This window comes from Polyodon spathula, chromosome 27 (assembly GCF_017654505.1).
Source record: "Polyodon spathula isolate WHYD16114869_AA chromosome 27, ASM1765450v1, whole genome shotgun sequence".
Classification (NCBI taxonomy): domain Eukaryota; kingdom Metazoa; phylum Chordata; class Actinopteri; order Acipenseriformes; family Polyodontidae; genus Polyodon; species Polyodon spathula.
In genome coordinates this window covers 6792553-6817552 of record NC_054560.1, presented here as the reverse complement: position 1 = coordinate 6817552, position 25000 = coordinate 6792553, and the positions used below count along the sequence as shown (strand labels likewise).

General features: G+C 42.6%; 2 protein-coding genes across 2 annotated transcripts in view; one reads left to right on the top strand and one right to left on the bottom strand.

Annotated features, from left to right (window-relative positions):
* Positions 1-25000, top strand: part of LOC121301280 (RNA polymerase II elongation factor ELL-like) — a 794007-nt gene that overhangs the window by 35078 nt on the left and 733929 nt on the right. The gene's annotated exons all lie outside the window — the stretch shown is intronic.
* Positions 803-15932, bottom strand: LOC121301309 (TLE family member 5-like). The gene is made up of 4 exons (XM_041230579.1): positions 15223-15932; positions 3982-4079; positions 2229-2292; positions 803-940 (listed from the first exon to the last, which is right to left on the bottom strand). The coding sequence occupies exons 1-4, from the start codon at positions 15247-15249 to the stop codon at positions 818-820; spliced, it is 312 nt and encodes a 103-aa protein (XP_041086513.1). The 5' UTR covers positions 15250-15932; the 3' UTR covers positions 803-817.

Below are 25000 nucleotides of genomic sequence, written 5' to 3'. Positions count from 1 at the left end.
GGCACTGCCCTTAGAAAAGTTTACCACAGTGATTTTCCAAAAACCGCCTCCCTGCCCCACCGTCGCCTCCAAATTGATTTGTGCTTTTAAAATCTGCAATGTTCATTTCTTATACGCGACTTAAAAGATGCATTTATCATGCTTCCAGCCCAGTCCCTGCAGTAAGCTTCCAGCCCAGTCCCTGCAGCAAGCTTCCACCCCGTCCCTCTACCATGCTTCCACCCCGTCCCTCTACCATGCTTCCACCCCGTCCCTCTACCATGCTTCCACCCAGTCCCTCTACCATGCTTCCACCCCGTCCCTCTACCATGCTTCCACCCCGTCCCTCTACCATGCTTCCACCCCGTCCCTCTACCATGCTTCCACCCCGTCCCTCTACCATGCTTCCACCCCGTCCCTCTACCATGCTTCCACCCCGTCCCTCTACCATGCTTCCACCCCGTCCCTCTACCATGCTTCCACCCCGTCCCTCTACCATGCAAGTCTACTCTTTGCTTCTCTGTGTGGTGCGAGTGCTACAGCAAACTAAAGGGACTGACCCAGTGATTCAGTGATGTATTGAAATGAGTCACTCACTTTTTTTTTTTTTTTTTTTCCTGCAGCAACAAAATCTCACTGCAGCGAACAGGTGCAGACAAACCATTTCCTGCACAAGACGCGGCAGTCTCTCTCTTTCTCTCTCCGAGGGCTGCTAGGGGAGGCGAGCAGAAGCACAGACAGTCTTGTAGCTTCGAGCGACAAACCAGAGGAGTTTCTGTTGAAACTCGACTCTCAACCACACGAGAGAGGCAGCCGGGGGGCTCAGACAATGGGCTCGTTAGCAGAGAAATAAGCACACGTTCGCTTTCCGACCCGATCGGGAGTGTGAAATGAACTCACTCAGAATCGCACTCACCTGTTTGTGCATTTCAATGTTCAGGCCATAGGACATTTCATAGTACTGCAAAAAAAACAAAACAAAAAAAAAAAACACAGTTACAGATTGCATGTTAACCCGTCGCCTCATTTAAACGCAGGTCAGTTTGCAGTTTTAGTTTTCCTACATATCCCACCAGAGAACTATAAATCATGGGTTAACTGATTTGTGTAGAACTTCCAATAAAAAATGACAAGGAGAAAACTGAGGTAGACGGATGGTTTGGAGAGCGCCTGTATTTAGCTTAATGTTCCTGTGGTGTACACTGGAGACTATTAAAATCTATTTCATCGAGACGTGCGGCTCTGCAGCGTCACAGCCTCCTCAAAGGGAAGCAGCACAGTCGCAACAGACAGAGCTGAAAGGCAGCATGAAAAATGAAAGACGAACGACAGACAGAGCCGTGCCCTGAGGATATTATGATTCCTGCATAATTATAAATGTACACAGTATTAAAATAATAATAATATTAATAATATTCAAAGTCCTTAAAAGGGACAAAGAACCTCCCCAAATCTAGCTGTCCATTAACACTGAATTGATCACACTGGGTGTTCCTAATGTAATTACACAGAATGTCACCAAAGGAAATTGGAACACGAAATTCAGAGTCATCTCTAGGAGCGTGAAACCAGAGCGCCAATTAGGGAGGAAATCTTTTTTTTTTTTTTTTTTTTTTGTATCTGCGAGATGGAGATGTGAGCAAGAGCAGAGGATTAGATCAATTTAAAAAAAAAAAAAAGAAAACGCACGCACACCAGCTAGACCGATCAATTACATGCAAAAACCAGACAGCGACACAGAGAAGCGAGAGACAATGAGATTAGGCAGATAGGCAAATCCCATCAACACGCAGACAGGATTGCAGGTAGCAGTGCTCCTGTCTGCTGCTGCTCGCAAGAACAGAAGCCCAGGAGAGAGACATCTACAAAGAACACACTGGGGGAGTGCAGGAGACACAGAGGAACAGAGATGGAGGACAGCAGCAGCACAGGAGTGGAAATACTTAAATATTGTCCCTGTGCTATTTTCTATACAGTACACAGCATTATCCTTATAGAAGTCTACCACAGTAAAAGAACAGCAACATGTAAAAGCACAGGTAAGCATTGTACAGTACAGAGAGGTCTGGTAATGCATATTAATAAACATGGCAAACACACAGTATACCCATGAGAAAAGCATGGGAAAACTGCCAAAATATCAGGCACAAATACACTGGTGAACTTGCACAAGGTTCAGTAACTCGTACACCCTGATTATTACTGGATGGCAGAATTTTAAGATCCTCCGAACAGGGTTTCAGACGCACCATGATATAGTGGCGCTGCATCTCGGACTTCTCACTGGCCAGCTTGTCACATTCCAATTTCAAACTGAAATAAAAAAAACAAGCAAACAAAAACATTAAGAATGCCAAACCATTTTAAAAGCAAGATTGAAAACATACATGTGCTATTAACACGTGTGTGCGTGCAAGTAGCCCATCACTTCATGTTTAACTGAGGCTCGCAAAACTTGAACAGCTTTAATGCATGGCGATTTAATTACAGCTTTAAAAATGATTCCTGATGAACAGGGGTCCGGGGCTGAGCATGGGATCACTTCATGACAACTGCAATAACCTCAGATCGGAGAGACTAGAGCTAGGCATTGGTGAGGAGAGATCCAACACTGGCCTGTGCTGTAGTGCACCTCCAGTTCATTCGTAGTCACAGATTGCATCTGTGCGTTTCTAAGTGCCTATGAAAGACGCACGCCCCTGCTTCTTTCGATTCCAAACTCCTTGCTTCGTCTCTCAGCCGCGGCAACGAGTGTGCTGGTCGCCATGGAAACCTCAGCGGAGTTGCCGCATTGGCAGAATGCCGCCTGATTGGTTTAAACAAGCCTCAAGGTGCGAGGGGAGCGCAAATGACATTTTGATGGAGTTTAGTGCCTTTCTTCATGATTCCAATCATTCACAAAGTCATCCCCCCCCCCCCCCCGGACTTTATACACATCCAGCAGTGTCAGAGAAATGTTCCTTATTGCTGCTGCCTCATGCGCTCAACGCAACTCTGTCATTGTGTAAATGTGATCGCAATTGTCAGCCCGTTATCACGCCCTGCTCCAGCCCACTGCCTGCATTTTTTATTTTATTAGCGTCTGGCGGGTTAAACATCACATTCCACAGACCATCGCTATTGGCAACTGAGGGGCAAAGAGACTGAAATGCCCCTAAGAGAAAAGCTGCCCCCTAGAATGCAGGCCAGGCTTGAGCATCGAGACTGAACTGCAGTTGTGGGGTAGTTGCCATTGCTGCTGCCTGTGCTGAAACTACTATGCAATAAATAAAGCAAACGGCTTTGTCTCCAGCAATCCATCAATCCAGTGCCTGCCAATAGCACTCAATTTAACAGGAGAGAGAGAAGCGCAGAGCTTGAGAGAACATCCACTTTGAATTCACCTGGGCTGGGGGATGTCACATATATCATTTTAATGGTGCACTGCAGTACAAGGTACCCCCAGTGCTAAATGGTGTTTCCTGCACAGTGTACTTGCTGGATCCCGGCTTGCACGATATATCTCCAGCAGGAACCTCAGGCATGTTAACAGCCCGCTGCTAAGAGAGGGACTCTGGGAACAGCGATCTTTTAAAAACCTTTAAATTAATTCACGTGGCTGTGCAGCTCCTCCGGTCCCTGCACGGTAGCGGGATGCAATTTTAATGCTCCATTTCATTAATAATTCAAAGGCAAATTAATGGAACTTGATCTTCAAGTCCGAAAGAAAAAAAGATATCAGTCATTTGAAAAGTGTTTTTTTTTATTTAATCTACAAAGCTCCTAAATCCAGTGCTGGATATTCAGAAGCATTTTGGTTTAACTTTCATAAAATGTTGTCATTTTATTTAGTTTTTGTGGTGCTGTTAAATCAGTCAGCAATACCAAAAAAATGCATGCAAGTATTATAAAACCTGCAAAGGACAGGAAAAAATAAACGAAAGCTTTTTTCCTGTGCCGTGGTCCGATTCACAGCACTTTGTTAAAGAAATAAATCACTGTACATGTATTTGTAATCCATACCTGTGATACTGCGCCTGGAGGAACTGAAACTCGTCCTTAATTCGATCACAGGAGTCAGAAGTTGTAAACTTCAGCTGCTGCGAAGACTGAGAGGAAGCCTACAAACACAAAGGAAAACAGGTCATTAAAAATACATTAAGATAAAATATTGCACAGCTGCGACAGGGTAACCAACACCCCGCCCCACGCAGCAAATAGAATTAACAAGAACATTTGCACGATGCAGTCTGGACCTTTAAATCTACTGAAGCAAAAAAAAATTTTTTTTTTTGTTAGACGGGACCCTTGAAAAACTTAATAACGCTGTCGCTGTAATATTTTATTTTAAAATGAAGAAATTACATTTAGACTAATGCATTTTTACTATTATTATTATTATTATTATTATTTTTAATGACAGGTAGTTAGTTCCTCCATTGCCTCTGTACTGCAGTACAAAATTGCCTGTCAAAACGCATTATCGAGTCGGATTTAAAAACTCACTGGTTTTTATCTTCCATTTAAGAAGAGTACAGCCAGCCCCCGGGGGGGATGATAATGGTACATGCCTTTGTGCTGTGCATGTTCCATGAAAAACACAGCAGAAAATTCTCTCTACAGTGCTGAGGCTACTGCAGCTTGCTCCCTGCCTTGAGGGGAACTTACAATATACACACACGTGTTCAGAGAGGTTATTAACAATGCTGTTTATTTAGTATCAATGCATCAGTTCAACAGAAATACAATGAATCAACCCCTTTGTTAAATGTATTTTGTATGTATAACCTCCTGCTGCTACATATAGAAGGGACCTACTTGTTTTGCAAGCCCCACAGCAAGCATTGTTTTTATTGTTTTTTTCAAACAGGTACAGGATCTACTTTTTTGGGGAATGCAAACAAACTGGAATGTCAATAAAATTAGAGGTGCAAACTAAATTATTGCAGACAAAGGAATCGCACTGTATTCCAGGAGAAGGGCACTGCGCACATCAATACTGGCAAGACAAAACCTCAATATGAATGGGCTGTTAATATTGCTGTGAAACGTTTAGAAGGCTTTGTCACCGACACAGAGATCTACACTCTCCACTGCAGCGATCAGGTTTCAGTGGATAGCGAGATTGAGGACTCGCACACTAGGAATGTCGGTTCACATCAAATGGATTACTCAAGAAGCGTATTCACTCAACTGTTTCACCACTTTGCAAGGCTGGAAAGAACCCGTTAGCAGTTCTTTCAAGTTTTAATAGTCACTTTTAGACACAAAGTGGAATTTAAACGGCACTATGACAGGAACAAAAAGGCTAATGCATTTTTTTTTACAATCCAAAGCGTTTAGGGTTTTGAATCCCACAGCCCGAATTGTCAGTCCCCTGAGGGGGCAGGATTAGGGCTGTGCCTCGTTCATCCTCTCCTGGTTCAGGAGCCAGCGAGAGCTGGACTGCAGTGCAGGATTAAGTAGCTCAAGGGTGCCAGAGAGGGCCACAAAAGCACAGAGCTCAGCTGTGAAGTTGCAGAAACTTTTTGAAATGTAGGACAGTTAATAAACTGCTTTTCTGCAGAGGGCCCTGTTGCAATTACCCTTTCCTTTCGATTAAATGGAACAGAACACTACTGTTAACAGTATCTCCCCCCACCCTCTTAAAAAAAAAAAAAGCATTGGAAAGGGGGTGTTCAAGTCTGGCATAATCAAGTTTCAGCCCGCTGCAGGATGGTTCTATGCCAGCACTGGGTGAGGTGGGGCTGTTGGTATGAGCCTCAGCCTCTGTGCTTTGCCTTTGCCAGCTGCTACAACCCTTTCGTGGTGCCTGCTTCCTTCGCGGGGTGCCCAGTACGCTCAGTGCTTGGGGTTACCAGGTGGCGAGCACGGTCGACGACAGCGGAGCGATGGCCACTTGTGTCTTCACGTGCGCAGAGGGAGGTGCCAGCACGGTGGGTTCTTTTTTGAAACAGGGCTGCACGTGGCACAGTCCCTAGTCCTGACCCACCTTCTCTATTGAACGTGGACTACGCCATGCCGACACTGAAACACAATCTGCTGAGAAAGTGCAGACCCCCGCCGCCCAGGCATTCGTTCACAGCCCGGCACTGGCAGAAGGACTTGGAGCTGCCCCCTCCCTTTCACCTAATCCACGGGCATGCCAGGCTGTGCACCCAGTTCACCCAGATGACTGTTCTCTTTAACGTTGTTTTTTTTAATCAGAGCCCTCTCCCCAGTTTTGATAATACTCATTAAATTGGATTGTACAACACATTTCACATTATTAGTTTTCAAAATGTTTATGGTAACAATACAATGTTATTAAGAGAAAGTGTTGTTTTTAAAGTGCTGATGGTATTTATGCAGCAACAGCCTGAAAGGTTTAAGGACCAGCTTTACTGAGATTTGTGCAATAAATACAACTTAGCAGCTCAGCTGTGTGGGGGACGAATGAAAGGATTAACCGAGCTGCACGCTTCCAGTCCTGAAACAATGGGGAGCAAACAAAGCACTGGAGCAAATTCCTAATTCATTTGGTTTGCAGTCTCTTGATCTCACTAATCTGGGAAGAAGGGTGGGTACAGTACCAAAACAGTCTCATGCCAACAACATGCATAGGGTGTCAATATTGCAAAATTAGTAGTGCGGATTACCCTTAATCAAGAGCTGCCTGTATCCAGCTGACACATTGCCCTGGTTTATTTATAGGAAACAAGCTTACAGCCCAAAGAGTTGCGAGAGTCTTTGAACCCTTTGCTGTTAAGCTGAATCCCTTCCCACCCCTGTACAGAAACAGCAGGTTAGTTTAGCATGAAATCAGCCTTCAGACCGTCTTTGAGGGCTGTGCTTTGTAAACTGTTGCGTAACAAAATGCAAGCACCACTGACGCTGGGGCAAAGGCATCTGCTTCAGATTGATTTAACAATGTTTTGCATGTCGCCTTGATCGTGCTCATCGATAATTCAGATTGTGCAACTTAAGCTAGGTCTGGCAGATCAATACAACAAATCAATCTGCCCAGGCTCCTACTTTCAAAGTGGGGAGGGGAGGGGTGTAAATGTACAGCAGTTGTGCTTGCATAGTTCAGGGTCTGTTTACAGAAACATTTTCTAAACGGTTTCCTAAGAGAGTCTGTTTTTATTAGGAAAAACCACTAAAAAGGAAAGAAATGATCTTATAATATAACAGAAGTCAACGCAGTGTCCCTACTTTTATTGTAACCTTGGTGTATAAACACAATGAAGAAATTTTGCTTCATTTTGCAGTCACGTGTCTCTTCGGATTTTTTAAAAAATGCAAAGATTCTTGCTCGCAAAGCTTTTCCGTTTTACAGAACAGTAAATGAAACGTGCGAGTGTGTAGGACACAAGGGGGCTTTTGTGGTGAACGAGTTTGCCTCCAGGGAAGAAAAACAAAAGAGAAACTACAGATCAATTTTTCCAGCTTGCTGATGATGAGGATCAGTCACTGATAATTGTGATTACTCAAGCGAAGGCTACGACAGCGAGAATTGGAGTAGGAGTGGGTAATGACGGACATGGCATCTGCCGAGATGGGAAGAAGCCCCCCCCATTGCACAGTCTACCAACACATGGTGGCTCATTAGGCAGATAGTAAAACCTGAACTGGATCAAACTACTACACAATGCAACAGTGCTATCCCTGTGTTTGTAGGTCTTGAAACAACGGGGCACAGCTGCAAAGCAGAGTATAGGCAACACAGTAAATCGTAAGAGCGATACGGTCTCAGCACACACACAGTGTCAGTGCATGAGCAGCATCCTCTGCACAGTCACAGGGCTCCTGAACTGCAATAATACGCTATCCTGTCACCAGCCAGGCAGACCAGTGCTGTCTCAATAGGACTGTTTCTTAACAGATTTACTGCAGTCTAAAATGCAGGACAATCCTGTTCGGGACTGGGACTTGATCTGGTTACTATTAACCTCATCTCCAAATGAGCATTCATCCACACATCATCCAATTCAGGGAAATGTTTGAATCCCCGTTTCAGGCAGTTTCAATGCGATTATTATTCCCCGCGATCGCTGGCTCTATCGCATTGGCGTTGACTGGGCCAACTTACCATTCCATGTGAAAACGGGTGAAGAAACAGCCGGACGCCTTGTGACGATCGCTGCTTTTCTTAAAGACTCTGCGGAGAACAGCGACCCACGCAGCGGCCTCCGTTGGAGAACCCTGGTTGCCTGCCCGTGTTTGCCCTTCCTTGTGTGTGTTGTTGTGTTGTTCTCTTCGATGCTGTCTGCATTCATGTTTCCTTCTTTTTTTTTTTTCCTTACCAAGGAGCTCCACATCAAGCCTCCCCTGCCGTGCTGGTTCGTTCCAGATGAATTCTTGGCAGCGCGGGATGCCTTTCAGTTTGCAAGATGCTGTGCAGAATGTACACCTCCTAGAGCTCAGCCCCGCACGGTTACAGATGGAGCGGCACAGCGCTCCGATTCCTTTCACCACAGCACACGAGAACTTCATGCCAGCACAAATTCAGAGAGTTACAGTACGCAGCGTCCCAACCACCCTTCTGTAATTCAGCTGCTTCCTACTGGCTGCCCTACAATCCTTTCGTTCTTGGCCATTGCCGATATTGACAGGACTGAGAAGCAACAAAATAGTAACATGCAAATAATAATAGGAACTCGGTACTTCATTTGTTTGGTAAATTCATGATTTGTAGAAGGATGCATACTGACATCTAGAACTGTCTCCATTAGGCTGTGTGCTCTTGCATGCTGCTGCAGTGGAAGTGGGGGGGAGGGGGGTGTTCTGAACCGCACCATGCGCCTCCCACACCATGCTGTACAAGCCGACACAGCAACAGCTGTACTACTGGGTTTTAACACACTTTCACATGCAGCACAGATCCATCTAACAGCTTACAATTGTTAAGTGGCTGGTAATTTGTAGAAAGCTGCTGTGGATCGATCTGGTTGAAAATCCACTTGTATAATCCAGTCTATTCCTGTGAAGAGCTGAAACGTGACCAATACTGTGACAAGGTGTTGCCAGGTACCACAGATTGACTGTGGTACTTCCTGTGCTGTACACAAGAATTATATTACCCTTTTCTACAGGACTTCCGTTCAGCACACTGGGGTCTGTCAGGGTTATATGAAGAGAGAAGGGTCTTCACAATGGTCCAGAGACAAATCGCAATTAGTGTCAGCAAAATGAAACGTCTAGAAGTCCTTCAGTGCATTTCTATCTGCAACAATATTCATGTTTAGCGATTTACGGGACGGTGGTATTTAGTTCCACCAGCGTTTAGATCACATTAAATAAATAAATAATAAAACAGAACACCTGTTACAACTGGGACTCCTGGTTTCAATGCAGTCCCTTCGACTCCACGCTGAAGAATCTCCAGAACAGTCGCAGATTGAAACGTATTCGTTCACATGGCAGACTTTATAAACAGATCAAAAACTTACCAGCCGATGCATGATTGATGTCGGGAATAAATAACACACATCCAATTCTGCTGGATAGGAGACGATTTCTCTCCTCTCTGTAATGGGCAATTTAATGAAGTGCCACTTCAGACTTATTTTAATTAATTTATTTTTAATTACTGACTTGCCTGGGGCTTAGCAGAGGTGGGTGCAGCAATCAACATGGTCACCAGTGACCTCTGCCCTGCCTGCAGCGTTTCCAGAGAGCTGCGATTGTGATGCTAATGACAGGGACCTGCCCCCGAGTAACCCAGACATCTGCTGGGCTGCGTGTGTGTGTGTTGAGTCCTTTATTCGATTTATCCACGTGTAACAAAGGACAGACCAGAGAGGGGAGGGGGAGGGGGGTGAGCTCGTGTCGCTCGCCCACACACACACACACACCCCCCCCAAACTGGATCTCAGCTGGACCTGTTTTTATACAATGCCCCCGGGGGGGGGGGGGGGGGGGGGGGGTCTGTGGGGGTTTTGGGGGGGATTTCAAGTGGCCTTAACAAGCTTGGAACTACCACCCCCACCCCCTTCAGAAAGGAAGTGCATGTTACAATGAGAATGACACAGTTACAATGATGCCCTTCTTGTTTGCTCAAGCTTGCAAGTGCAGATCTGCAGCTTGCCCGCGGACTGCCCGCCTCCCCCCTTGCCAGTACACAGCCCTGCTGCTCAGAAGTGTGTGCTACTGAACACAGGCGTTAGAATTACTATTTGTTCTTTTTTTTTTTTTTTACTCGGATGAAACTGAGACTGCAAAACAATGTATTAACATAGCCAGTGAAATGAGTTCAGTAACACAGCTCCAGCTGATTAACACAAATAAATAAATCGATTTGGCTTCCCGCCCACCAACAGATTCAAAGAGTCAGAGACACACGAACCCAGGGAGAGACTGATCATCCTAGCAGCTCTTGCTCCACACAGCACCGTGTATCTGATTAGCCATTAGCAACCCTGGAGTCATCATCATCCTGGTAATAATTACTGCTGTCTTGTTTAGATCACAGCTTGCAATAAAGGTTGCTAAACTTGAAAAGCAAGTATTCCAGCCCCTGTTCCCTCACTGCAACCTTAACAAACTGGCATTACAAATCTTTCTGCAACACTCTAAAAAGGTGCAACGTCCGATTTTGTTTTACAAATCTATTTTACTATCTCGGCTGTATTTCAGGAAGTCAGCGTGACCCCCATTGCATGGCTGTCCGAGCCATTCCAGGTTTTATCTTCAGCCTAATTCATCAGCACATGGGAGCTAATTAAACAACTCAGGAATGGATCAGGCTGCTAGATGGGCAACTTAACATGGTGCAGGTATACACACAGCAACCTGATGGCATGGACCGCTCAACACGAGAAAGGGTCGCGTTGGCTTTCTGCTACAGACATATTCAAACCTCACATGAAAAGTCAAACCCCTACAGCGATTCTGTTGAAAGAAGACCTGTTTCCGTGCCAGACTTGAAGCACAATGCTATATAAAAGCTGTGAACGTGCGTCCAGGATCACCGCGCATGCAGGGAGGGTTACACGACTGCAACCAAGGAGCAATCAACGGTTTATTTTCCCCCCGATTTCGTTATTTCAGTGCCGGCGGCTTCCTGTGAAAATGGTGCACAGAGCACAAGATCATTCAAACCTGGCTGACACACACACTACCTGCAATCAGACCTATTACATTGGCACAGCTATAGATATACATGCATGCTCTGCCCAATTACTGTAATAGAATCTGCCTCGCTCTCCTACCAGTCCTGGCCCTCGTGTTGAAAGCACATGGAGTTAATGCCTTCCCTTCCCAATCATTTAGTCAGACGCTCGCGCTTAATGTGTTCTGATCAATACAGAGCTGCATTTGCGCAACGGCTTTCAATACACCGATTATCTCCCGGCTCGTACATTGTCTGGACTGAGCGATTTTAAAAAACACAGCCTGAATGCCTTCTTGAATAATACTGTACTGGGTGAATAACGAGTCACTGTGCCGCTACTTTCTTTATAATAGGGGCACAACCATACAGGAACGTCATGATACGATCTCACGATACAAGCGATGGTCCACGAGGCATAGCAGGGTCAAATGATCATTTCTCTGTCAGAAAACAGAAACAAAATGAGCAGAGGATGTATTCATACCAACTATCAAACACAGTCCTAATTTCAAGTCACCAACAGTGCCATCACATAACTCAAGCCTGCTTGCAGATGGGTTTAACATGCAGTCATCCACAGTATTTGCTGGATTAAAATCCCACAGCGCTAGGCTGTGCCTCGATTTGCATCGGATGGACTATTAGGCAGCAGGTTAAACCAATTTACAGCCCGCGCTGCCCTTAACCTTGTCAACAGGAAGCAAGGCGCAGCGTTTTACCGCATCATTAGCAACACCTCTGCACACTTTACTAGCTCTGGTGCCATTGCAGGGGGCTGTGATTCATAAGCAAGCCTGTTCAAGCACAGACTAGTGGAGAAGTAGCTGGAATTAACACGTGCAGGCTGGCACCACGAAGGTGCAGATCGACTGCATAAAATATAAACAGTATAGGTTTCATGCAGACACAGTACACAATCCTAAACAGCGAAGTTTTACCCAGTTTCACCCATTCCAGGTTTTACTACGAGTTTGATTAGCCGCAGTGTAGTGCTAACAAGCTCAGATGTGTAATTAAACTCTGAGTAAAACCAGGAATGGATCAAATTGCTGTGCAATGGGAGACTGATTGCCAAACCCTGTAACTGGAAGGACCTCCGCGGCATGAGGGCCTTAAGGGTAGTTTTTCCCTTATTTAGGGGCTCCGACTTAAATTTGAAGTAGCTTGTTACAGAACCCTTTAATGCCAAATACAGACTTCGATACACACTCACGCACACTCAGCCCTGCCATCACATCTGTGCAGCTGTGTTTACAAGCTGGCATGTCATTATTACAGCTGGGTAATGAGTATAATGGAAGGGGTGCCACTGCGGTGCCAGGCAAGCCAAGATGAAACCAGGAGGGGGGGTGTGTGTGTGTGTGTATGTCTTCCCTTTAATTATAATTTCCACTGCGGACTGCAGACGCTACTCCTGTGTCTAATTATTGTCTATAAGCATTTCTCACCGACAGATTGTTTGATGTAAAAATCTTCGCAGTATGTTAGTCGTACCAGCAGATTCCTTTGTTACACACCGTGCAGGGATGGAGATAAGACTCCAAATCGCACAGCCGTTTCACACCATTCCAGGTGTTACCAACAGCTTCATTAGCCACAGTGCATAGGTAACAAGCTCAGGTGTATCTAATTAAACTCAGTAAAACCAGGAATGGATCACACTGTTATGCAATGGGAGTTCCAGTCTTCCCTTTCTTTCCAAAGGGAAAGGGCTGTAGCCAACCAGTTGACGAAACATCTCACAGATAACAATCTGCTTGAGTCTCTGCAGTCTGGCTTCCGGCCGGCCGCATCACAGCTCTGAAACTGCTCTGCGTTGTGAATGATCTCCTGCTCAATGCCGATGTTGCTGCTGCTGCTCCCTCTGTCCTTGTCCTCCTGGACCTAACTGCTGCTTTTGACACCACAGATCATAGCATTCTTCTTGACCTCCTTCAGAAGTATGCTGGGATCTCTGGATCCCGTCTCTCCTGGCTGTCCTCTTACCTGTCTGGACGTATGCAGACTGTGTTCTATGATGGAAGCAGTGGTGACCCAGTCACTTGTGATGTCCCTCAAGGGTCTGTTCTTGGGCCCCTTCTCTTCAATATCTACAGGCTTCCCTTGGGTCACCTCATCCACCAACACAGCCTCATGTATCACTCCTATGAAGATGACTCCCAGCTCTACCTAAAACTAGACCCTGGATGTCCCTCTGGCATGGTCCGGCTCTCGGCTTGCAACCAAGACATCGAGGCCTGGATGTCTGCCAATTTTCTTCAGCTCAACACGAACAAATCTGAACTTCTTCTAGTAGGATCAACAACTCAAGTCAAGAATCTCAACTGCTTGTTATACCCAAGCAGAAGTGCACCACACTGGGAGAGAGCACTCTTAGCTTCATGGCCCCCCGACTCTCTGGAACTCTCTCCCAGCTTCAGTGTGTGCAGCTCCCAGTCGCTCGCTTCAAATCAGCTCTCAAGACCCGCTTGTTCTCTCTTGCTTTCAATGCTCTTTCAGCCTGATATCTGTTATTAGCTGCTGTCTAAATTGCTATTTCAGGTTTTTCACTCCATCTTATTTGTATGATACGCATCCACAATGTTTACAATTCCCATCCTAGCCTTGTATTTAAATATAAGTAGTTAATGGATTGCATTGTTTTGTACTGTTTGTGTGTGTGTGTGTGTGTATATATATATATATATATATATATATATATATATATATATATATATATATATATATATATATATATATATATATATATATATACACACACACACACACACACTATGCCCTGTATTTCACTGTACTTAATGTATCATTCCTCACTATGTTAAAGTGCTTTATGATGGTGGTCCACTAAAAAGGCACTATATAAAATAAAGATTGATTGAAAAAGTGCATGTGTGTAGAATAATTATATATATTATTTTTTTTTATCTATTATAGGAGGGCGTTTCGGACCACAAGTCATTCAGCTGGATGGAATATATATATATATATATATATATATATATATATATATATATATATATATATTATATAGCTTTACTAGAAAGATATTAGACGAGGGGATCCGTTTATAGAATCGTCATCATAACCATTCCCAGACAGAGTAAATGACAATCCCTATAGCAGAGTATAATTATGAAGCAATTTGATTACGTCGGCAATACAGTGATTCATAAATGATTAGCGTGTCTATGATACAAATTCATATTGATTTCCTATAATGGCGGTTTATTTATTTATTTATTTTCTGCCGGGGTGTAATTGTTAGGTCTGCAGTTTTGTAGTTTTTTTTGTTTTGTTAAAACATTTTACAGACAATAAAGACCAGCGACAAACACAGACTAGCAGTACAGGGCTGGGTTTCAGCAGAAGTACAAGTAGGCCTCTTTCTAATTAAAACATTCAATTTTCGTAAATATGACCCAGAAACATTACTTGTTTGTTCTTTTCATTAAATTTTCCACTAACTAAAACTAAGTAAATAAATAAATAAACAAGCAAACAAACACCGGCGTGTGTTTCAAAGTACCTTCATTACCAATATTATTAATTAAAGTTTCGACCGACAGATACATTTTGTAATACTGTTAGAAATGTATTGCTCTCAATTGAAACACAAGCGGTAATATACGGGTTGCCGTTGGCGGATGGGAACGAAGAAAACAGCCATTTTGTTAACATTTTTTAAAGACAAGCGCTTCATCATTTCCGTTTGGGTTACCAGCAGCTATGGTAACACAGAAATCACATTCATCACAGCTCCAGCAATGTGCACAAAATGAAACGCAACAAATCACAACCACGGCGGTCAATTATAACAAAAAAAAACACACACAGATACAGGAGGATTAGGCAAGACGTCTTCATTATATATCTGTTTTTGGAAGGTTTTTTTTTTTCAAAATGGCACGCTATTTTGTTGTTGCCGCCTTCTTGGTAAAAAAAATAAACAGTTTTTTTAAAGACATGGGGGGGGTTATGAAACAATTCGAGGTTTGTTGTTTTTTTTTTTTTATTTTATTTAAATAGACACGTCTTTCTTGTCCGATTCCCTGCTAGCAGAGAGCAAGTCAAATGTAAACAAATGAGTCTGCAATGTTCGCTGCAACAACACAACACAACACACAATCACAAAAATAAAAAATAAAAAACATTAAAAATCTGAAACTTACTGAATGTCTGGATTGTGGAAACATCATGTCAGTTTCGTGTTTTGTTTTGTTAATTTCCGGCAACCAACACCAAACCTACAGGCTTTCAAAAATATATATTTCTTTAGTGTCAAAAAAATAAATTAAAAAAAAAAAAAAAAAAAAAATAAAAATCGTCCTCCCTTTTTCGATCGCCGGCTACAGCACACAATTTTCTTTATATAGATTTTCTTTTTCTTCAAAGCTTGTGTAGGTTACACGGTGATAATGTGCGCATTGTTTGCTTCCACAAAACCGGCGTGAATTCCAAAGAGTGGCAAGGGGAAAAAAAAATAAAAAAATAAAAAAAAAAGATAACAAATTAAATAAACGTGTATTGTGATCTCGAAGCAATTGTTCTTTGTTTGCAATGTAGAGAAGAACGCGGCACAGGTCGAGTTTTAGACAACCCCCTTTTTCTCCTCCACGGTCTGCCTTTTTTTTTTTTTTTGCGTGTGTGTGCACAACAGTGAGTTATCCCCAATTTCCTTTACCCTCTCTCCTTGGGGTGCAAACAAAACAACGAGAGAGCGATGGAGGCTGCTTCTTGCTGTTGTTGTTGTTGTTGTTGACGATGATGATGTGTTTTATAACGTTGCTATCCCTTCCGCACTGCCCCAGTCTATGTTGATGCGCGGTTCCGCTCCCCAGCTACTGCTTTTCCGCTACATCGACTCACAAAATGCACCAGCCGTCCAGGAACTGAGGCCCCATGTGATCGGGGATTGAGGCGAAGCACCGCAGATCCATTTTAGATGTCAGAATTTATACAACGAGCCCCCACCCCCCCAGGTTAAAATACAATACTATATCCCAGGGTGGGGGGTGGGGGGTGAAAATGCATATTTAATATATAACAATATTTTTTTCTAGCTACCGGTACGTCCCTTACATTCTGTCTTCTCACAATTTTTAATATATATTTATTATCATCCCGGTCAATTCTGGGGATAAAGTTTAACTTCAAATGTACAGATAAGGTTAGTCTCCAGGCCGATGCATGAAAGAAAGTGCATTACAGTACACCCGGAAAATAGCAGTAGCAACAGTGCCAGGCTTATATCGGTGGAAATGCATCACATAGCAGGGCTTCTAATCAATATTTGATAAGACAAAATCCAGCATCATGATTATTTAACGAGATCTAATCCGTAGGACAAATAATTAATTAGGAAGGCATGCATGACGTCATTTTCAGAAGGAAATCACTAATTCAGTAGGATGGGGTGTAGTTTCAGTCAATCAAGGTTTTAGTGTTTCCAAAATATTGCATTAATCTATATTATTATTATTATTATTATTATTATTATTATTATTATTATTGTGGCAGTTGTTACTCTACCAGTAGGTTTTACTGGCACTAAGGCGGTTGATTTCACTGCGGCCAGTAGCTGCACAAAACAAATTCTTAGCATAACCCCCCCCTTTCCTTAGTCTTAAACTGATGCATATAGAAAGATATCTTTCTTTAGCCCTGACAGCAGTCTCAGCATCTCAGTGTCTCAAGCCTTGTTGGACGGCAGTAGGCTGTACAGTGCGTGCAATATATCTGCAGATTTAAAAAAAAAAAAAAACAGGAAGAATTGCTTGCTGTGTCTTAAAAGAGAATGGAATCAGCTTCACAGTAAGACATGAGCCCAGAGGAACCCCTCCTCCCTCCTTGCTCCCCACTTCCTCTCCCCTGGACTCAGTAATTACCACTGCTGCAGAGGAAGTCTTTACAAAGGCTCTCCGAATCCAGACAGGCTAATCCCAAAGTGAAAGGACCTGTCTCTCGCTGGAGTGGCTTGGCAGGTGGCTTGTGTTAATGAGGTATTAGTGAGATACAACAGTACAGAAGCCTAACATGTTAACCAGGGCATTTCTTTTTATTACCAGGGGTAAGCACTGGGGCAGTGTTTGATTATCTGGACTGGGATAATGGGAGCCCCATTGACCCCCAACCATTGTGTTAGCTACTGGTGCGTATGGATTGTATGCGTTATTGGGAAGAACTACCGGCACAGCATGAGACAATGTCACGCAAAGATGCTGCAGCTCAATCCGTGCCCTATCTATCTATCTATCTATCTATATATCTATATATATATATATATATATATATATATATATATATATATATATATATATATATATATATATCTATATATCCGATCAATCAGCTAGGGCAGTTAGCTGCTATTCTATGTGCAGCAGGCCATGTTGTGTGACACACTGCCATTATGGATTCTGTCCTGTTCCGTCGAGGAGATAAAATGAGGTTACAAGCTCTCAAACTATGAATGCAGGCAAACCTGGCTTTGCATTGTGGTGAAGACGCTGGGTCGCTATTTGCGTCCAGCCCGAGCCCCAGCCCCAGCCTCAGCCCCAGGAGAAGACATCAAATCTAACTGGGGGGTGAGAGGCCATTTGTATTTATTTTTTTAAATAATCCCACCTCCGACAGCGTTAGGGTTGAGCAATTATCTAGCAGCAAGACAGCTGTACGGAGAGGGGGTTCTACTGTGGTCAGACCACCCTGCCAGAATGGAACCTGCGATTCAACAAAGCCTCCTGCAGACTTCACAGCAGGCACTTAGTGAAGCCGTCGCGAGGCAGGGCTGCCTCTTTAGCGCTCTCAGCGAATCTGTTTGCACTGCAAACTAATTAAAGGTAATTAACGCTTCTGGCACTCCAAGGGACAGGAAGAGCTGCTAATTAAAGGCAAATGTGAATAAAATAATAAAAAAAAACCCTGCTGAATAGACCTGGAATCCCCTGTGCAGCTAGCAGGGGGGGGGGGGGGGGGTTCATTAATATGGTCATTAGAAATAATTAGGTCATGAAACATCACACAAGACCGTTAGTGGTCAGACTCCGCATATGCACACATCTATGTACAGCACGTCAATCTCAGTGATTTCTATTATGAAAACGGTGTGATAGCATGTGTGAACTGTGCCTGTACAACTGTATACTGTGTTGGATATTTAATGTGATAATATGATACACGTTCCTGTCACCTGTTATACTATTCTGTTTAATATTGTGCATCCGAACATTCAAGAGAGAGAGTCCCACCGCCCACTCAATCTGTTGCTGTCACTTGCATTACTCTCCCAGCCTCCCACACTTTGCCTTGCAGCAATCAGCACTTCCCAGCAATTCCCTTCAAATAATACACAACCCTTCCCCGTTTGTGAGGCCTGCCACAGCAAGTGCTGAAACACAGCGCTGGCCCTCTTTACCAGCAGAGACTTGCAGCCACCAGTGAGAACGCTGTGGCAGCCTGACCGGCTACTTGTCTTCATGTGATAGTCTGTCTCTCTTGCCCGGCCCACCGGTGCTAGTAACGCAATACACAGCTTTGGGAATAGCTTCTTCAGTCAGGATCAATCTATATAGAACCCTGCAGTGTTCCGTACTGTTCTATATAGAACCCTGCTGCGTTCCGTGCTGTTCTATATAGAACCCTGCAGCGTTCCGTGCTGTTCTATATAGAACCCTGCAGCGTTCCGTGCTGTTCTATATAGAACCCTGCAGCGTTCCGTGCTGTTCTATATAGAACCCTGCAGCGTTCCGTGCTGTTCTATATAGAACCCTGCAGCGTTCCATGCTGTTCTATATAGAACTCTGCAGTTACCTCTGGCAAAGGGCTGCAAAATGACAGCAACGACCTGCCGTTATTGTATCCCTGCAGAATTCCCAACTATGAACAAAAGTTATAATTTTTTTGGATTCCACACAAACACCTTGTCGAAGTCAAAATGCAAAAACAAGTTTACTGCTGTAGCTGGCAGTGGTTGGAACTAAAATGCGTACAGAGCATGCCAAAGGTATTCGCTGACTGCACTTAACAGGGCCAGACAAAACTACTTGTACAGCAGCAAGGCTGAAAGGCAGTCCAGTGCAAATAGTTGCTGCTGCTGCTTCAAATGCTGCTTGCGATTCTCCTCTGAAAAGCTGTAGTGTTTTTTTTGCCTGTTCCTCTAGTTCAGCAAGCAGTACCAATAATACCAGTACTGTAATACATCGAAACACACATGCCTTTCCAACAGCAATACTGAGCACTCCACCTCTCTCTGGTGGGCAGCAAGCTGCCAGTTTCTGGTCTTGTATCGCAATAAACTGATGTGATCTGGCAGACTGGACACATTTGCAGTGGCGCACATTTCTAAGCAAATCTGCTTTTCGTGCGATGTGCATTTTCAAATCTTCATAAAACTGCAGAGGACCATGCCATGCTTTAGAATAGCAAGTGCAGGGACTGCAGCAAAAATAATTAGAATCTGGCAGAATCGACTACAAAAGCAACACTGTCCCGGTTCCCATTAAACCCATAATGCCATTATAGCACCCCCCCCATTGCATAGCAGTTTGAGCCACTGCTGGTTTCACTGTGAGCTTAATAAGACACAGCTGAGCTTGTTGCTATACACTGTAGCTAATCAAACTCATAGTAAATCCTGGAATGGGTTCTTATTTTTTAATCGCTGGACTTGTATAAACAAACAGCATGGTCTTGTAACTCCTGTCTCCTGACTACAGCATTAGATAAAGGACTGTAGCTGAAGCGAATGGCAAAACAAGTTTGTAGTGTTGTAGGAAAACTGGGATTCGCTGGAGTCCAATCTGCTGCTAACGACAGATACAAGAAGCCTTGGTCACTGCACCTTGACCCTACTGCACAAAAATGAGAAGGATTATTTTTATTTTATTTTTTTTTAAATAAGACGCAACACAAGTATAGAAACAAAATTTATTCCAATTTCAAAGAGAGAACTTTTTTTTCTTTTTTTAAATGAGGTTCAGGCAACAGTGGTTGAAATGAAACGAAAAAAACCCAAAACGAATGGCTGAACCATAACCTTACAGCAACCCCCCCTCCCCTGACTGGTTAAGCAGTACTGTGGTTTCTAGACCCCCTCCCAAAAACAAACAATACATGCAATTTTAAATGACACAATTATTAAAAACAGCACTATCTTTTAATATTTTTTTTAATCTTAAATACAGAATAAAGTTGTCCTCCCCCCACCCCTTTAAAAATTGGACCTTAAAATACAACAGGCCCGTCTAATGATTTCCACAACATTGGCACTTGTATGAGTCTCGCACTACAAAGAAGGGAATTGGCACACGCATTATTGTACAGAATTTACATTTGGTATACTTAAAAAACAAAGAGCACAGAAAGAGAATTTATACATGACTGTGGTTTGTATGTAATCACTACACGATGGTGAACCTCGTTCATTTAAAAAAAACAAACAAAAAAAACCCCACAACCAATCCATTGAAATTCAGCGCTGCTCACACACAGGGCTCCAGTGTGGGCACACAAAATAATGTCTTAAGCTTCTATGACACCTCTCTGGATCACTTTCTCAGACGAGCAAAACTTCATAGCGGTCAATCATGAACGCGTTTTTATAGACGTACGGTAGCCGTGATTATACTGATAAAAGTTTTATTTCGACACACGCCAGCTAGCTGGATCCTACGTGACCACGGGTAATGAAATGCCATTGTACTATAGAGAGAGAGTGAAAAAAAAACACAATGGCTTTACGATTTGTCTAAGAGTAAGCGTGACTCTGCACTAGTGCCTCAAAGAATGTGTACCCTGGCACATTCCTATACATTGCACTGAACCATGCCCTTTGTGTTCAATAGGAGCTATAATCTTACAATTGCACAATATCTTAAAAAAAAAGTCTGCACTTTGCACAAGCAGCGTGTCTTACACTTTTAACGGTGAACAAAAAGCATCCTAAAAAAGCATGCCTTTTCCTAACTATATACCTACAAAATGCAGCCCAGAAAACAACAACAAAAAAAAATAGTTCATCTTCAATGTATACACCGCTAAACTAATCTTAAAAACCAGCCTGCTCTCAGATCTGTTATTGGCAAGAAATTTAATTCAAATGGTACCAGGTGTTCAAGCACTAGCACCCTCCATTCACTCATTTGGATGTAATAAAATGTGGAATCTTGGAGGTGAAAGCATGAGTGTTTTAGGAACACAGCACAATCAATCCTCCTATAGACTCCCTACAACCCTCTAAACCAACTGACCCTACGCCACCCACACCCCCAACAGACTGATGCCAAACTCCTGACTCCTTTTTATTTATTATATATATGTGAAGTGGCCAGGGAGGGTATTCTACCACGGAACACACACGACTCTGCCCTTGTGTATATTTCTGTTCAGGAAAAAATCGAGAGAGCAGCAGTTTTGAATCACAAGGAGGCAGGCAGACAGGTGGCGTGTGCGTGTGATAGTCTCTCCGGGGGAGCGAGGGGCGGTGGGGTTGATGCTGTCACACGGCCTGTACCGTGATGGAATTTCAGGATCTCGGCTCACTCCTCCGTTACAATGCAATGCATGTTAGTTCACAAAATGGATCACTTGCAGTCAAGCACGTGCCCCTGCTTAAATAAGGCCATCGGAGCCCAGAGTATGAACCGCCATGCAAACCCCCAGGGGCAACGTTTAATGAGCCTAGCTAAAATACAAAACACACACCAACCCTAATCTACCCCAGGTAACTGCAGGTGGTTCAGGGTCAGTGACAATTTATTTTATTAAACTCAATGAATCACTTCCAAAGTCTGCCCTTTCTATGCATGTGGGAATTAAATGATCTTTATGGCATAAAAGAACAAAATTGCTGATTTTACAAAACTCACGCTCTCTCGCTCTAATTATAAAAAGAAACGATGAAACGCAACAATGAAAAAGGTACAGCTGGGTATTGTTAGCACTCCCACATGGCCACTTCAGTGCAATTACCAGCCTGGCTTAAGAGTGCTCACAACAATGCAGATTTACATAGCTTTTTAAAGAGGATCGTGTGTGTGTGTGTGAGTGTCTGCAGAGGCTACAAGGCTCATCTGTAATGGTCCAAAAGCTTATTCCCTATTCTACTTTTAAATACTGAAAATCAGACCACCTCAAAATCAGGATAATTATCACTTTACAGCAAATCCTTAAAAGTAGTAATACTACAAAAACAGCTTTACTAAAATTGAGTAGCATCGGGTACAAAAAACAAAACAAATAAAAACAGGAACACACAATCTCTAACCCCTCTACTCTCCCAGATCAATAACCCACAGCTCCAAAAAAAAAAAAAAAAAAAAAAAGCCCTCTCTTAGACGTGTCCTGTCTGGCACAGAGAATTTACTGGACTCCCAATGCGCAGGCAGTCTGAGCCATTCCTGCTTTTACCATGAACTTAAAAAGACTTCCGGTTCCTTCCAGATTTCCCTCCCTATGGTTTGCCTGGCTAAAGTTACAGTAAAACCTGGAATGGATCACACTGCTATGCATTGGAAGTCTTGTTTTACACTCCCCCCGCCCTTGCCGGATGAGTCCTGGTTTCCATACTCCCCTACGATCACCTCCTCCACATGGTCCTGAACCTTTCCAAGAGACACTGGGGCAAATGTGTGACAGCAACACCAGGAAGAGATAGGCAACACTTGTTACGGGTCAATTTCAGCTTCACCGGCCCCAAAGATAACTTCAATATTATAAAATTAAAGGAAACGGCACCAAAAGCCCAGAAGGATCCTCGCCTCTTCAAGCACACTCTTAAGAGTGGGAGTTCAAGTTAAAAAGTGCAGGTGCTTAATTATGTTTGGGAGTCTCTTTACTGATGCATTAAAATGCTTTACCAAAAGCAAACCCACACTGTGTAAAACAGTGCCCCCTACAGGATCACCAGGGAATATGTGTGCATGCATTTTAGTATATATAAACTATAGCCCTATCACAATCTTAAAAAAAAGACAACGATGATGGCACATTGCATTAGCTGTAAATCTGTAGCTATCCACACACACACACACTGCATTGCACTATCTGTGAATCTATATCTAGCCATATCCACACTGCATTGTATTAGCTGTGAATCTATATATAGCCACACTCACACTGCATTAGCTGTGAATCTATATCTATCCACACACACTGCATTACATTAGCTGCAAATCTATACCCACACACACTGCATTAGCTGTGAATCTATATCTATCCACACACACTGCATTGCATTAGCTGTGAATCTGTATCTATCCACACACACATTGCCATTAGCTGTGAATCTATATCTAGCTATAGCCACACACTGCACTGCATTTGCTGTGAATCTATATCTATCCACCTACACACTGCATTGCATTAGCTGTGAATCTATATCTATCCACCTTCACACTGCATTGCATTAGCTGTTTTGATGAAGGCTAGATCGAGAGAAGTCAATCCCTACAATAGAAGAGGGGTAATAAAGTATAAAGGGTTAAGGAATTTACATTTTATTGAGCATGATTGTAACAATAAAATTTTAACCAAATCAACATTTTATAGAAAGAGTTGCACATTTGCAGTACATTTAAAATCCATTTGGTGACAATGTGTGTCTAGAACTGCCTTAGCAGTTCCCTGAGGTATGTAAAAAAATAAAACAAAATAAAAAATGTAATTGCTAATGGGAGAAATCATAAAAAATAAAAAGATGAAGACAACAGAGCAGGAAAAGGACAAGAAATGAGCATCCCCCCTCCCCCCCTGGATGAGTGACAAAGATTTTTGACACTAGAGAATAAAAAAAAAAAAAAAAAAGAAATGCAGCACCTTTCCGATCCCAACACTGGGCCCAATTTACAAATCTTTAAGGAAGAGAGAATATATACGCGCACGCACACACACTGATGTTAAACAGCATTTTGAAAACAAACGAGAACACAACATCCAAACCCTCTCGTTGTAAAGGGTTTTACACATTTCTGGGAACCAAGCCCACTGTTCCAAACACGGCACACATTTAACAGAGAACAATCTCCGAAAAGCAAGAGTCTGAATGATGATGGAAAGGCACGATCAGTTCATGGGGAATGTAAAAACATACTTACAAAAACAAATTTGTGCTGCAAGGTCAAGAAAATTAAACTGATGCATATTTATATATATATATATATATATATATATATATATATATATATATATATATATATATATATTATATATATATATATATATATATATATATATATATATATATATATATATATATAAAAATGTGTACACAGGGCTATACAACCTGTTTAATGAGACGGGATTTCTATACATCTACATTTTAAAAATATAATAATAATAATATTTCAGACACCTAAATTCTTAAAAGTTTTTGTGGTTCAAAACACAAAACTACATGTCGTACTGCATTTCCAAACATAGATTATGATGCATATTTTAAATTTAATAACGTTCCACTGAAACTTTTTTTATATTTAAATTTTTATTTATTTTTATATATATATATATATATATATATATTTGTTTAGTGTTTTTATAAAACAAGTGTTGTTTTTTATTTTGTTGTAACCAGTGATCAGAATTAATACTGTACAGGTAAGGAGTTAGGAGCTAAAAACAAAGTCATTTTAAAAAAGGGTTTTTTTTTTTTTTTTAAAAGCTAAAATTCATTCTGCACGGGATACTAACAAACATTGCACCCCTTTACCTCCCCCAACCCCGACCCCAAAAAGCTGGAAAAAATAAAAATGAAACAAACAAAAAAAATCTACAGGAAAAGAACATTCCAGTCTCGACATGGAAACTGACCACGAATGAGCTGTTTAGCCCAATTGAAAAACATTCCTTTAATTTTCAATTCAACGTACGTGTGCGTGTGCGTGTGTGTGTGTATTTCCTCTACATGGTGGAATAAACCCACTGCTTCCCTGTCTATTCTATTCAAGCCATGGC

Bases quoted from the DNA above. Each gene is read 5' to 3' on its own strand.
- LOC121301309 (XM_041230579.1), bottom strand. From the start codon at position 15,249: ATGATGTTTCCACAATCCAGACATTCA. The intron at 4,080-15,222 runs GTAAGTTTCAGA...TTGTGTTTGTAG, and splicing joins TTCCACAATCCAGACATTCA to GCTTCCTCTCAGTCTTCGCA. The intron at 941-2,228 runs GTGCGTCTGAAA...TTTTTTTTGCAG, and splicing joins TGCAGCGCCACTATATCATG to TACTATGAAATGTCCTATGG.